General features: G+C 38.0%; 1 protein-coding gene across 1 annotated transcript in view; it reads right to left on the reverse strand.

The window, feature by feature from the left end:
- NME7 (NME/NM23 family member 7) overlaps nt 1-10,873 on the reverse strand; it is a gene marked incomplete at its 5' end in the record, with an annotated part of 69,752 nt that extends 58,879 nt beyond the window's left edge. Inside the window, 3 exons of the mRNA XM_010292246.1 lie at nt 1,905-2,015; nt 7,128-7,294; nt 10,766-10,873. Coding sequence (XP_010290548.1) covers nt 1,905-2,015; nt 7,128-7,294; nt 10,766-10,873 — 386 coding nt within the window. The remainder of the gene's footprint in view (nt 1-1,904; nt 2,016-7,127; nt 7,295-10,765) is intronic.
- Between the last annotated feature and the right edge of the window lie 3,902 nt (nt 10,874-14,775).

The raw sequence follows: 14,775 nt of genomic DNA on the forward strand, positions 1-14,775 counted from the left end.
GCAGAAACATGATTAAAAATTATGCTAGTCACAAGAACTCTTTCAATCTAAAGCTTCAAACCTACGGTCTGCAAATAACCGAAAGTTTTTGCTTACAATTCACTATTTCACCAGAAAATCCTCTTCTGAAACTAATTCACCAAATAATTTTAGAAAGTAAATATGAAAAAGGTATGCAAATAGATTAAGTATTATCATTTCTGAACACAAAGAAACATTTGAGGGATATACTTCTAAAATAAATTGAGCTCTACTACTCAGTTAAGAATTCCTATTGCAACAGATATAAAACTGCAGTTGTACCGTATAACTTAGTTCCTTTTTAATTTCATCTCTCTCATTAGTTCTCTGCTTTCAAAGAATGGAAAACAGTGTTCATCTGGGAATAATAGACTGAATTGACATGATTAAATGAAGAGACTAGAGTGCTGACCTATGAAAGCAGGTACCTGCCCTCACTTTCATATCTTGGCTACAATTTTTACAGAAGGAATGAATCTACTTTACAGGGATTGCCACACAAACGTGAGTAATAATCCCTTTAAAGAAAGCAGTGGATGATGATGCTGGTTTGAACAAGTATGCCTGCAGAGATCTAAGGGTAGAAGACTTTGGCAAAGCCACAGTTCTATCATTTTAAAATGGCACGGTCCCAAGAAACAGAGCATAAAGTATGCAGAGAAACCACAAATACTCAAGACATTATTTTAAATATATCCACTATCACAGACCAATCTTGTGCTTATTAATAATTATTTTCAATTATACAAGACAAGCAAAAATTTTTATATAGCAATAGGCAATAAAAGTTCAAGTCTCAAAGTTTCTTCCCTTCAGTGTGCGTCAACTCTAAAGCACGTGACTTGGCTCAATAGTTATTCAAGTTCTCAGACAGACACTGAAATAAGAACCACCCAACACAACATTTCAGGATCAAATCTCTCAGACTACAGGACAGCAAGCCAAAAAAAGTTGGCTTGAAAGACATTGTAAATCAGCATTAGAAACCTGATTGAACTAATGAACTGGGGTTGTTTTGAGGGTGGATCTGGGACCAATATCATCAAACATTGTAGCAGGTCAACACAGAGACAAGAGGAGGAATTCATGTAGCTCTTTTATCACTATTTCAAAAAGGCAAAAAGGTTTTGAGGTAGGGGAAAATTGTTCCTGACCTCACATAGAAACCATAATGAAAATGGTATTATGTAAGACAGATAGCTTTTCTTTTCAAAGACATGTTGTGTATGAACAGGTTTGGCAGTGACTTTCGGGAAGTCTTCCAGGGTAAATTAATTATGTTTTCTTTCCTCTGTAGCATGCCTTTTTTTTAAATCTTGTGGCTCAATGAGATAAGTGGAGAACAGTGAAGGTTGGGGAGGATTAGGAAGACGCATGAGTAAAATCTGTCCAACCTTGCAACAGCATCAGAAGACCACTTGCTTTGCCTGGGACTTCCAGTCACTAAAAAGCAAACAAGTTTGGGTTCTGAGACCACAGATTAAGACAACGGATATACTGAGAGCAAACAAACTGACTACTTTAAAGGCAATGCTGGTATAATCAGCAATATGGTTTGTATCAGGAAGCCACGAGGTGAGGACATACAGACATTTCAGCAGTAAACACTGATGAATTGCTAAAACTATGGTAGTCACCTTGGATTCAATAGAGACATTACATGTTTAACCACCCATACTCATTTGCACAGAAATTTTTAATACTTAGCTTAATTCTCTACATGCTTGCAGAAACGTACATGATTATGGAATCGATGAGTTTTCCTTCTACTACTCATGTGAATGGATTTGATATGTGGAAGAACACAGGATAGCTTCAGAGAATATTCTTGACTGCAAAAATAGTATTTAGATACAATAGAGCTAACCTTAAAAATTCCTTACCTTGAAAGCACCATCATTTTGGCCTTAGTTATTGTAAATCCTGCATTAATAATTGTATCAATTAATTCTCCAATCTTGGGCATTGCATCAGGTTTAATCAAAGCCAGTGTTCTGGGGGGAAAAAAAACAGAGAGAGATACAGCCAACACTACTTTCCTTAGAGCATTTGGTGTGCATGTTGAGTTTATATTCAGACAAAAAAACCCACATCAAAGAGACAAATTCTGCCACAGTCAAACATCCTAGTCCCAGTGTCTCATCAATTTCCACGCTGTTCTTGAATGCCTGCGCAAGACATTATTCTGATAAGAACGAGCTTTGCACATCATGATTTCCTCCGCTTTCTAACCCGTCAGCCCAGAGTGTTCCATCAGCAGTCACTATTTACTGGCTTCTCCCTTCACTCTCAGAGCAAACAGTTTGCTTACTTCTTCTTTAGCTAGTGTGTATCTCTGTAGCTCCTTACTCACAGGTCTGGGTTAGAACACAACTGATTTGTTAACATCTCCCTACACTTGCTCAGCTCCCTTTTTTCTTAATGTTAATCATTATATACATAAAAATGAAGCTGTTAAAATTCCCTATTTAAAAATACTACTTAAACATGTGTCTTTCCCATAAAACTCAAAGTGAAATGATTGTTTTACTATTACTTTTAAAATATTTGGAGGCCTCAGTAAGAAGAAGGTCCTATTGCGCTTGGTACAGGACAAACACTTCATGGTATACAATCTGCATGCCAAATAGCTGACACTGTTAATAGACACACTAAAAGGTTGGCAGAGGAGGTATTACGTCTCTTATATCGAGTGACAGCTATATTCTAAGGTAAACCAATGCAAAAATCTCTACACTCTTCCCCACATCTTTGTTTCCAAGTACATCCTGTCTTCTCGATAATTATCTTTTTATACTGTACATCCCCAAGGCCAGAACTGTTTTATTAGTGTGCTCTGCATAGCACCAAGTACACCATCAGCACTAAACATATTATTAATCAAAAATAACAAGCACAAAAAGAAGGTCTGTAAAATGGCATTTTCTATTTGCATTCATCTTGTGGTGACTCAGCTTCAAATGTGCTCAGTTTACAAATCAACAGATTTATTCAACCCTGTATCTCAGAAACTCCATGTCTCTGACAATCCTAAAGAGCTCTTTCCGTCTTTTACACCGTCTCCAACAATGAAGGCTAGCCAAGATAGGATTTTTTATTGCAGTACTTCCCAAAATGAAAGGCAAATAATTGCAAATTTCTCATTTTATATACCAGCATAGCATGGAAAGCAGCCTTTAGGTTAGCAGCAATATATTCTAGCCAGGGCAAATATGTGGAGGTTACAGGAGATGGATGAACTTCCACTACATTTACTTTGAACCTTATGTGACCCCAGATTGACAGATGATCTGGGGACAGACTATCTGTTTCACAGCAAATCTAAAGGGAGGTGTTACGACCAGGAAATGTAAAAAGGAAGATTTGAACGTATGTGATATTTCATCTGAAACTAAGGGAGAGACGTAGGTGACCTTCAGAGCTCAGAAACAAACAGAGATTTGCTTAAGCATCAGGAAGCTCATATACACAGACCAGCTTAGGCCCAGATATGTTGGGAAATATGACACAAAAAGACTGATGGACTAAGGGTGTAGCCAGAAACTGCATGAGGGTAGTCAACCAAGCCTATGCTTCAGTCCATTGCAGTGCACACTAAAGTTGGTTTAGCCCTATCTTCAGATCAGGGAAGACTGATCCCTGGCCAACATTCAACACAGTTTGCCAGCATACTCCACGCAGCTACGGCCCATAGCCTGTTCCCCTCTTCCCCAAGGATTTCACAGCTCCACCTCATTTTGTGGAACTATTTATCATATGACAGGGTGTGCCATGTGCATTGAGACACGTGAGGGGGAGCAGCTGCGTGCTTGACAGATGACATGTACCCACCCAATCACGCAATGCATGACCTGCATCCTGGCATAAGAATTTCTCAACTCTGTCGTTTACCACGAACAGTGAGGACCAAACCACTGGAACAAGATCTCCAGCGCTGTTTGCATTTCCTTGAGGAATACTTTTTTGAATCTATGTTATTACACAGGCTATTTGAGACAGACTGCTAATGCTAGTAATAAATTGTCCCTTACTTTTATAATTCCAAGCTTTCTGGTAAAATTGTAATTCCTACCAATATGTAATAAAATATTGCATTACAAAACAATTTACCTAGAAGACGTTAATATGAACTGCAATGACCAACTCTTATAACATCTTTTCTCTAACACTGATATATAAACTAACATTTCAGAGGTATGCAGGATAAGAAAAGTATAATTCAGGATGCTGAAGACTGTTTCTGAGATTGGATTTTGATTCATGTGCCCTATTTTTAGTTTTAATTAGGAATTAATCTTGTGGTTTGACATGACACAGTCTGCAAAGTACATTTTGAAACAGTTTTATGTCTAGGAACAAAGGAGAAAGAATGAAAATTAAGCTAATTTGCTTACATTTTCAGGGTGACTGTATGACAGTACTGCAATGAGTACTGAAACAACAGAAGATGGGAACTGATCAAAGGAACAGTGCACAAAGCATGCTGTGGCTATGCTTTTGAGATCTACTTATTTCTAATAATAGGACTGCTGCATGTACAGTAGCTTATGTCTTGTAGGGGAAGAAACACTGATTATGTCAATGACTAGAAGCATAAGAATAACATATCCCAATCAAAAAAGACTTCAAATATTTCTGGTTGAGACACAAGCTTTCTAACAACATTTTCAAAACCAGCAATACTAACTGACTCAGCCTACTTACACAGGACACACAGTCAGACAAATGTTTACCTCAGGTTACAACCACCCAGGACCACAAGTGAAAGACTACAGAAACAGAAATCCCTGTCCCACACCACTGATTCCTTATGTGGTACACTGTAAGTAAGCACATGCTTACTTACCTATTTTAGTCACTGTTTGTGATGGTTTTCTTATGATACCCTGGGAGGGAAGCAGGGAAGAACAACACTCAAATATGGCTGTACTTAAAAATTGACCCAAGACTTAAGAAAAGTAGGTGTAGAAATTGAAACTCCATAGAACTGTCTTAATAATTTTAGCCTAATTCTAGAAAGGCCCCGTGCAAATCAAACCTCTTTTTACGCATCTATTTTGTACCTCATGTACCTAGAGTCACATTCACTTGCTTTACTGACAAAATCGAAGGTCCGTAATTCAAAACATTCAAGACTTTTGTATACATTCCTCAGTGTCCCTCTAGGGTTTTTGCCGAGCCTATCTGCATACATATTCAGTCACTAAAAAACGTATTTTCCAAAGTCGAACTAAACTGCTTATAGTCCTGTACAGCACAAAGGCAAGAAAAAGACAGGAAAACATTCTGCGTCGTACAACATCCTTAAAATTATTAGTAGAATTCCAACTACAGATTATTTTAGGAATTATCACATATTGCAGAAATCTTACTATATCTATTTGACTAGTAAGTGCTGTAAAACCTGCCAGGAACAGACCAAAAAGACAAATACTTCATATGCAACTGTTTTGCCCAAGGACTCTTTTAATATGACCCTGTTTACCCAGTGAAAGCTTCTGTGAAGAAACTGGATTTTGAGGATCCCTTGCCTGTTTAAGACACCTTTCACTATGTTCCTTTGGGCTATTCTGAATATGTAACACCACTTGCGTATCTATGTTATCTTTCAGCCAACATTCCTAAAATGTTTTCCAAACAGCTGACATGTCATAAATTCCCCTCCTTCCTTTCGAAGAGCAGTACGCCCTCCCAGGACCACTTCATTGACACAACTATAGTGTTGCTGTATAGACAGCAACTTCCCTTACAAGAAGAAGAAAATGTCGTTTTATCACCAGCTGCCTTTTCTTGGTTTAACTGCATCAGCACCAGGGCTTATGCTAGTTTAGGCAGAGCAGGAAATACACAACTATAAAAAGTTACATTGATATAAAAACTATAAACAAAACAGATGTAATCTAGCCAAGGCTTTGAGGAACAGAGAGCGTAGCCACATATACGGAAGCTGTCCTCTGGTGTTCTCCACCTCCTTCCACCATGGCCAGCTTCAGCTTGGAGAAAAAGTACCAGGAGAACTCATTCAGGAAAGATATTATGGCAGTCTTTTCCACAGCAATGTGTTTGCAAGGTGTGTGTTAAAACATGTAACTCTTCCTGTATGTCTGGTTATGTACAAGTCTCCAAAAGGTGTACAAAATAAGCTCAGTTAGTGGGAGGGAGCAAGAAAGTAGGCGAATAGGGCTCACTGGAACATCATACCTAAGAAAATATTCTGTGTTCTTTTCAAAAAAAGCTGGAACAAATTGTCAAAAATTATTAATTTGCAAATTCAGAGATGACCTGCACTGGAGTGAAACCAGATTTAAATTCCTTGTAAATTAATCTTATTGTCGTCCTGATATTTTTGTTCTTGGATGGGCTCTTAAAAGTCTTTCCCAAAGCAAGCCTTTCAACCAAAAAGAGATGATGAGTCTCATCTTCATCCATTGTAAATTAAATTTGTCTTAACAAACAAGCCCATAGGTTTTATTGACATTCTCACTCTATACTTCCTGTCCTCATGCACATGATGTTTAGGAGATGCTGAAAAAATTCTCAGAAAACATCCTCCATAGTGGGAGAAACAATGGAGAATGGGAATGGGCCTCTCACTCCTGATCCTACTGCTTTCACTCACTGCTACTAACAGAGCAGATCTGAATGGCAGGGCACTAGGCTTCTGCACAGATCCCAGAGGCAGGTGCTAGTTTCGCAATATCCAGGCCTTTTGAGCCCAGCACACATCATGGCTACCATATCAATTCTGCCCCAAGAGAATCCACAAATCACAAGAATCCTACTGCTGCCTGCCTGGGGGGAGTAAAAAAGCTGAACAGGGCCCCCTGTTTTCCTCCTCCCCCTCTTCTCTCCCAAGAGACTTAGAGGAGGCAGCAGTTCACACCATGGAGAAGCTGTCTTGAAGATTTATCAGGTAACAATGGCAGTCATAGGTTTGCCCACAAGCAGAGGCCACTCTGCTTCTCTCCAGCTATCAGCATGCCAGATCACTCAGACTTGTAGCTATCTCCTCCTCTACCCGTAGTACAGAAAACTTATCTCATTTCCAGCAAAGAACTACTTTGAAACCCCAACCACAAAAGATTTCAAAAAACATTCTTTCTTACCTCTCTTTGCGGCTCCCCAGCTTGCGGGCTGTATATTGATCCCCATAGTCCACTAAGGATAGATGACGGGAAAAAACAGTAATTTTGTTGCCCACAAATAAATCCTCAAGGTGTAAGCTCTCATACTTGGTGCGCTTCAGAAAGGTGCGATGGTTCTTCACATCATACTGCAGAGAAAAGAAGATTAAAATCTAGCATAAAAAGATATTTAAGCTGTGGACAAAGTCAATATAATTTTTACCCTACCTACAGAAATTTCCATAGTACTGTGGGATTGAATCTGATCACTAAATTAATTTAATTGCTAACCCTTTGAACTTACAGGTGCACCAGGAACGCTTAGAAGACTAAACCACAATTACAAATTTATTCCATTTAAATAATCTCACGCTGACAACTATCTTTGCATTTTTTATTTTATCACTTGCTTGTGCTAATTCAAGCTGTGATAAATGGTTCAGGTGCCTAGTAGATACAGCTGCCTCTGTCTCACTGAGAGTTCCCCTTAGCAGGTCTATGCTGTTTTACAGACCAATGGCTTGTACCAGGAATGATCAAGATACACACTGTGGCAGGTCTTCTCTTCAGGGCATCGTTCCAGTGATACTATGCTTTATTTGACTGCATAAGACTTAGAATTAGGGATGGATGGATGATTGCCACACTAGGTTGAGATGTTCTCACTGCCTAGAGCTGCAAGCTCAAAAGCCTGTCAAGACAATTCAGCTCTGTATCATCATTCCAAGTAAGAAGCAAGACGTTAATGTGTAGTTTTCTGGGTGGGCTGGCAAACCACAAAAGGCAACCTGCTGAAACGTTTCTTCACTACATGTAGATATTACAGATGCCCTCAGTTTCCGGGGGAAGTGGAATCCTATGGAAGGTAGAGTTTTGTCCTCCGCAGGCCAAGCTTGCCCTTCTCTGTCTTGAATTACATGTACTGTCCTCCATTGCAATAGTATATAGACTAGAATAGCATTAAAAGAAAGAATATCCTTCCCACAAATTTTGGAGCAAAAAAAATTACGAGCAAAATTACATACTCCTCCATGTTCTGAAATGTGTGAATACATTTCTCTCCTGTTAGAAGGCTAGAAGAACTGTAAGTTTTTCCAGAATAGCCAAAACTTTGCAGATCAGAGAATAGAAATTATTTTGATACTTCCTCCTGCTGAGGCAGGATTATAAGGAAGAATCCTTCCCTGCTGAAATGTCTTTAGCCCCTCATACGTGCTCCTACTAAGTGTCCTCTATTCAAGTGCAGTAGGGAACGAAATGACAACATGACAAAAATAATCACTTGAGTTTAGCTATTTGTTTTTCCTGGACTTTGCCAGGAAGCCTATTAACTGACTTGACCATATTCAAATTCTTTAATATCTTGACTAAAGGTATGAACATTTCCTTGATTATTTCACTAATAGTCACTAGAAAGGCACCCCAAGCTGCTTCTTTCTTCTCAAGCAGAAGATAAAGGCAGGGGGGAGGCATCTACCTGTGTTAAAGAATTCTTCTTTACAGTGGAATTTTGGATCTGTTTAAAAGACCTTTTAATAAAGTGAATGATCAGCCACAGCAAAAGAAATGTAAGTCTCTTTGGCCTGTTCCTCTCCTGCCCATGTACATGTAGAAGTAAATTACCCAAAACAAAATAGTTTTCTGCTATGAATCTGTCCTTTTTAAAGACGACTTCTCTCTTTTTAGGAAATCTCCTACAGAAAGAAAGGCTCGTTGTTCAGGCTTTAAGAATTCCCCATAAGAGTTATTAACTATGGAAAATTCAGAGAATGGGCACCTTTGTCAAGAGATTCAATTTGATCATAAGAGCTGCTTGCTGTCCTCCGACTAAAACTTATGCTGCCTTCTTCCAGCTGCAAAGCAAGCTGTAAACTTGTCTCATTATTCCCACTGTCATTCTTCTTCACAGGAACCAAGAAATGAAGGACTGAGAAGAAAGGGAAAGATGAGGACGTCACATAACACAAGCCTTCAACAGCTCTGCTCCACCCTCAGCTGAGGTGTGTGATAAAGGAGAGCTATTGTTAGGGAGGTGGGAAAGAGGATGAAACACGTTTCTCATAAGCAGGGAGAAGCTGTCTCATATCCATCACCTCCCTTCTCCTCAGATATGTTAGAGGTAAGAGTGGATTGTCATCTCCTCAGGAAGATACCAAAAGATGCAAAAGAATAATATAGAAATAAAGAAAGAACCACCAAATTCTGCAGAAAATAAAAAAAAAATTCCAGAAAATAATTCTAAATTTAATCTCTGTTGATAAACTCACCCCCAAAAATGATTTTGAGATATTCTTTCTATAGAGGTGTTACATGCATTTTTGCTTTTTTAACTGCTGTCCTGATCACACGCAGTCCATATACACTCATGACTGTGTACATACCATACTATCTTAACCTAAGAGCACACTAGCAAAATGCAAAAGTCTACCAAGCCATAGGTATTTGATGGTGAATGCACTAAAAAACTCAAGAACACCTTGAAAACTCTTGGTTTTGAGACATCTAGGTGAAATGAACAACAATTTTGCCAGCCTACACATGGTTGTGTAGGAAGATTATTACAGCTCCTCACTGATTAGCTAAACTGCCTCTGGGAAATAAAAAATAAAAATCCTCACATTTTGACAACTGTGCACACACAGACATGATACAAAGAACTAACTTAAAAGGGACAACATCATGACAGAGTTTGTTTAAAGAGACTACCAGTAAGAAGTGCAAATTGCATCTCCTCACAAATGGGTACCCTGGTTCCAGTGAGCAGTAGTTTGGGTAGGAAATGGGAGATACCACTAGCTTTCTTATTTCTGCATTTGATATTCATAGCAGGAAAACTATAATTCAGTAATGAAATTACTATGTGTGAATATCCAAATCTAGGCTATTCTTAGACCCTTAGGTCTTCATTAAAAGTCAGAAAAGACTAGTCCAAACCATTCACTCATTCCTAAAAGGAAGCACAAGCATTGGTCGGTTTACTAGCGTTATCTTTACAGTACATATTACATTTCTATATATATGCTTGCTACTGCAAAATGTTTGTTTTAACCTGCTATCAATAAACAATGGGGATTAATTGTATGAATGACAAGTGAGAAAGGTCTGTGCAAGCACTGATGGAAAAATTTTGATCCCACTGTCTGAAATATCTTTCCTTTCATTAAAACCGAATTAAGAGCGATTTACTATTTTCTCTACTTTGATAAGACTCTTTTACATTTTACTCTTCAGAGACTTCTGGAATTCCGGCTGAAGCTTACTCCCCTGTTTGGAATCAGCTTCAATTTATGTTTCTCAAGCAGTAGATCAGTTCTGCTGAGTTTCAATTCTGAAACCCAACTAGAGATTGAATGAAATCAGATTTGTGAAAATTAATTTCTCCAAGCCAAAGCAAACTTGAAGAAAAAAAAAAAATCATAAACGTGGAAGCTGTTCCATGTCCTTCACTGTAAATATTTATTTTTGCCTTTCTTTTCGTTTTAGAAACAGATCAAGGTACGTCCTACATTACATTTTCCTTACCTGGAAAATTAGTAGGCAGAGGCAGTGGCTTGCCATTTTATAAACTGTTTAATTGGATATTTACACTTATGACAACAGATTTTTTCTTTTATTCTTACCATTTCAACCGATCCATCTTTTGGATAATACAGAAGTTCATAACGCCGAAAGAGTGAAGCGTTTGGGTCATACCATTCAGCAGTGAAAGCAAATCTGTCATCTTGACTCTGGAAAAAGAAAAGGGGGGAAAAGGGCTATTACAGAAAGCATATAAGTTTTATATGTAAAGAAACACAAATAAAAAAACTAACTTGCATTTGTTATAGAGAAGTAAAAAAAACCCCCAAAAAATCACTAGTAAATGCACTTGCATACTCAGTATATCATCTTCTGCTTACCACAGCTAGTAACATCTTTTCACTTGTAAGATATCATATTTTACGTACGATGGAAGCAGCATTGCAGTTTTCCAGGCAATCTCAAAACTTACTCTGATTTCATCAGTCATGAAATGTGAACTGTTGTAGAAGTTGTTGTTACACTTCTTAACTTTGTGAAAGTATTTGACTTACTTTCATTTGTTAAAAAGAATGTTATTTGCTCACAACTAAATTACAGAATCTTAACACATTTTCTACACATCCTACAATAAAACACTTTCCTCTTCCTGAGCAGTCATATCTGAACTCCTGTTAATAATGAGATAAACATATTCAAGTTAAGGACAACATTAGTTTGATTCACTACTTCCTGAAATTTACATAAAGCATAAATAGCCCGATCTCATTTATGGCTCATTTTCTGCCCCTAAGGAGTGTGACAAGAAAGCTAGACTGCAATAATTCTAAAACTGTAGCTACACGTGTAGCTTCTCTCCACTCTTCATCCTTCAGAGGATGAGCCCCTACAAGAAAGTAAGCACAAAAGGTGATGCAATGCATGTGGACAGGCAGTTCTAACACCTCTTAGTGATATATGTTTGTTAGCTATTGATACTGTAATATCAGTTATTTGATTGCTGTTAGATGCAGCTCTAAATTTTTATTTTCCACACCTCCTCTAAATCTGATTGCTACTCCTGAGGGTAAGCATGGTCTTGCCACAGGCTTCCACTCTTTAAATGTATCTGTATTCTCCTTATACATCTTAAATATTTAGGTACCACTGGAAGTTCAAGTTGAAGTCATACAGGCCTTTTTAGACCTACAGGTTTTAGAAAACAGCAGCATTTCAGTTGTTTCAAAAGCTGCTCAATAGCAACAGGACAGAAAGAGTTCCCGTGGGCTTCCATGACTGTTCTGGAACACCAGCAGGAAAAGAATCACAATATAGACATACAGACATAAAAAAAAAAACCTCACACTAAAACAAAACATCAACAGTGATCTTTCTTTTGTTGTCAGTGCATTTCTCCTTTCAGCAGCTTCAGCTTAAAACTGATTTAGGGCTAAGTGCTTTTGCAGGTTGAAGTCCTAAAACAAGCAGCAGCGGGAAAGAATGAGAAAATGAAGAATAATTTCAGAATTTTACAATATGATGAATACTTGTACCTGTTCAGTTAAAAGCATCATGGCAAATGCCCTACCCTCCTGTCAGCCCTTATGGTACCCCTACACTGCAAAATGAGGATATGATTATATCACAGAAAGATGTACACAGTGGGGGCAGCACACTGCTCTGTGAAGGACGCAAAGCCTTCATTTCTAACTGTAGAAGTCTGTACAGCACTGAAAGCCTTATTTACATGAGCCACTTTAACTCCTGTGTTAGCTGTGCACTACATGCTGCAGCCTTTGACATGAAACAAACTCATGTTTCAGGTGCAGCATCCACCACAAAAAAACCCTGGGGACTTAGCCTGGTTTCTGGCCTTTCCTTAAGCTGGCCATGCTTGTGCCTTCATTGCTACTGCCATCATTCTGGAGATAGGTAAGCCAGAACAAACTCTTTTTTATGTCAAAACTCATACCTTAGTTTTTCTACATACACATGTTGTTGGCAATAAGCAACAATAAGAGTTGGCAGACAATAGTAAAAGATTGATTTCAACCTTGATCTTAAATACACTCATACTGATGGAAGACAAAACAAAACATTTGATTGATTAATTTGACCATCACGTTGTCAAGGATGGATGTTATTGAGAAGCAGTTCTCTACCAAAGAGGTTGTCTAAAAAGAAAAACTGTCCTTGTTTCTAGCATACTACCTCCAGAAGTTGACTAGTGATGTATAAAATAAATTTAAAAAGCACCAGCCTTAATCAATGCCTCCTCATAACAGGAAGACATATATAATTGCATTACTTCATGCTACTAATTTCATACTATAGCATCATTTTCAAATGTATTTTCTAAATAGCAGTTGCCAGAGAAGCTACTAATTTTAATTTAAGCAAAACTTCCAATATTTCCAAATGCTTGCTTGTCTTGGGGAAGTAATGTATTAATGTGAACAAGCAAAGAAAACACCATTAGATTTTTCACTTAGTCACCAGTATCAGTCATCGGCACCTTCATGCTTACAGTGAGAAACTACATTGTGTGTCTTGTCTGGTGAGGAACGGGTCTACTTTTTCTCTTTTAACACAATCTCAGTTTTAAGATCGTTTGAAATTAATTTTATAAGATCTTACTCAATGTCTGAACTATTAATATTTGTTATTCAGCAAGCTCTGCTGGCCACTGCTTCTTATTCAGCTGAATGGCAGAAATGACCATTCTGTGTTATCTTCTTTTATCATTGTAAGCAAAGGCAAGGTAATAAATGCTACTTAGACTTGAAAAACACTGCAGAGCTAACCCCCAAGTGCCCAGTAATGTTATCAGTAAGCAGGAAAATCTGAATCTATTATTATTTTGTATCTGGAAAATATGGAGACCTAACAGTTTTCTAAAATGATGAAAACAAAGTCTGTAAAGCTTCCTCTGGGCCGTAACCAGAATTTCTTCTGCTTTATGGACATAAAATTATCACAATACATATTTCTAAATGCAGAGAAAAATGTCAGAAGAAAACTTAAGACTTTATGGGAAACACTGTAAAAATAATTGAAAATGGATTATGTTTGTGAACCGGTAGCTTCTTTCAGAGGCATGCACTGCAAAGTGAAGTATTTCAATATTAAAAGCAAACTGAAGACCCTGACAAACAAGTGTAATGTAAAACACAGCAGGACCGCAATTTTACTATTGCAGATTCATGCAAATGGTCTTAAAATAGATAGAAGACAACCCTGAATACAAACATGTCATGGAGTAATGTGAACATATTCTGGTGAGCCCTTGCCAGGCACTACTGTAAAACTGCCACACGAAGTCATAAAAACACCATCCAATTTAAAATCATAAGTTTTAAAAAGTGAGTACAGATTAAGTTCATAATACATCTTTTTAAATGAAAACTGAGACTTCTATTATTTAATGCAGGAGTAGGATTCTGAAGGCAAAAACCAAACACAAAAACCTGTCCACTTCCCATCACATGTTGCAAGGACTGCAATAAAATTTTAAGTCTTCACAGCCCTGAAATTATCTCTCCTGAACATTTACTTTCAATCAATTTACTGCTCAATCAACAGAACTGGTACGGCAAACAACTCTCTTACATACCCTTTCACTAGCGTGCCCTAGACTGCAATGTGGGAAGGAGTCTCAAAGATGAGAAAGTACTGGGGGAGACATGCTACATTTCATTCTTAGCTTCTCTTCATCTTTCTAACAAAGGGAACTCACAGAGGAATCAATTGTCCAGAGCAGAGTGATTAGAGACCAGCAATGACCTGTCAGCTGGTAGAGAGTTCAATGCACCACACTTCTCTGGACCAACACTGAGTCCTGAACAGGGAAGATTTCACAGCCCTTGACCAGGGAGCCCTGGCCCCTCATTCCCTCAGGAAATGGCTGAAACACATTAGTCACTAGTGAAATCACATCACTCTGAACAGCTCAAGTAATAACAGATCAAGTGAATCTGGAAATACATTATAACTCAGAAAATTCTTGCTTTAAAGAATTTGTTTCCATTCATTTCTGTACTGTACCCTCATTACAACTGCACACAGCCTCTGCTCTCATTGACTATGCAATTAACCAAGCAACACCTAATGGGGGAGAAATAATTTTCCATAA

The sequence above is a fragment of the Phaethon lepturus genome, unplaced genomic scaffold (genome assembly GCF_000687285.1).
Source record: "Phaethon lepturus isolate BGI_N335 unplaced genomic scaffold, ASM68728v1 scaffold14630, whole genome shotgun sequence".
Classification (NCBI taxonomy): Eukaryota; Metazoa; Chordata; class Aves; order Phaethontiformes; family Phaethontidae; genus Phaethon; species Phaethon lepturus.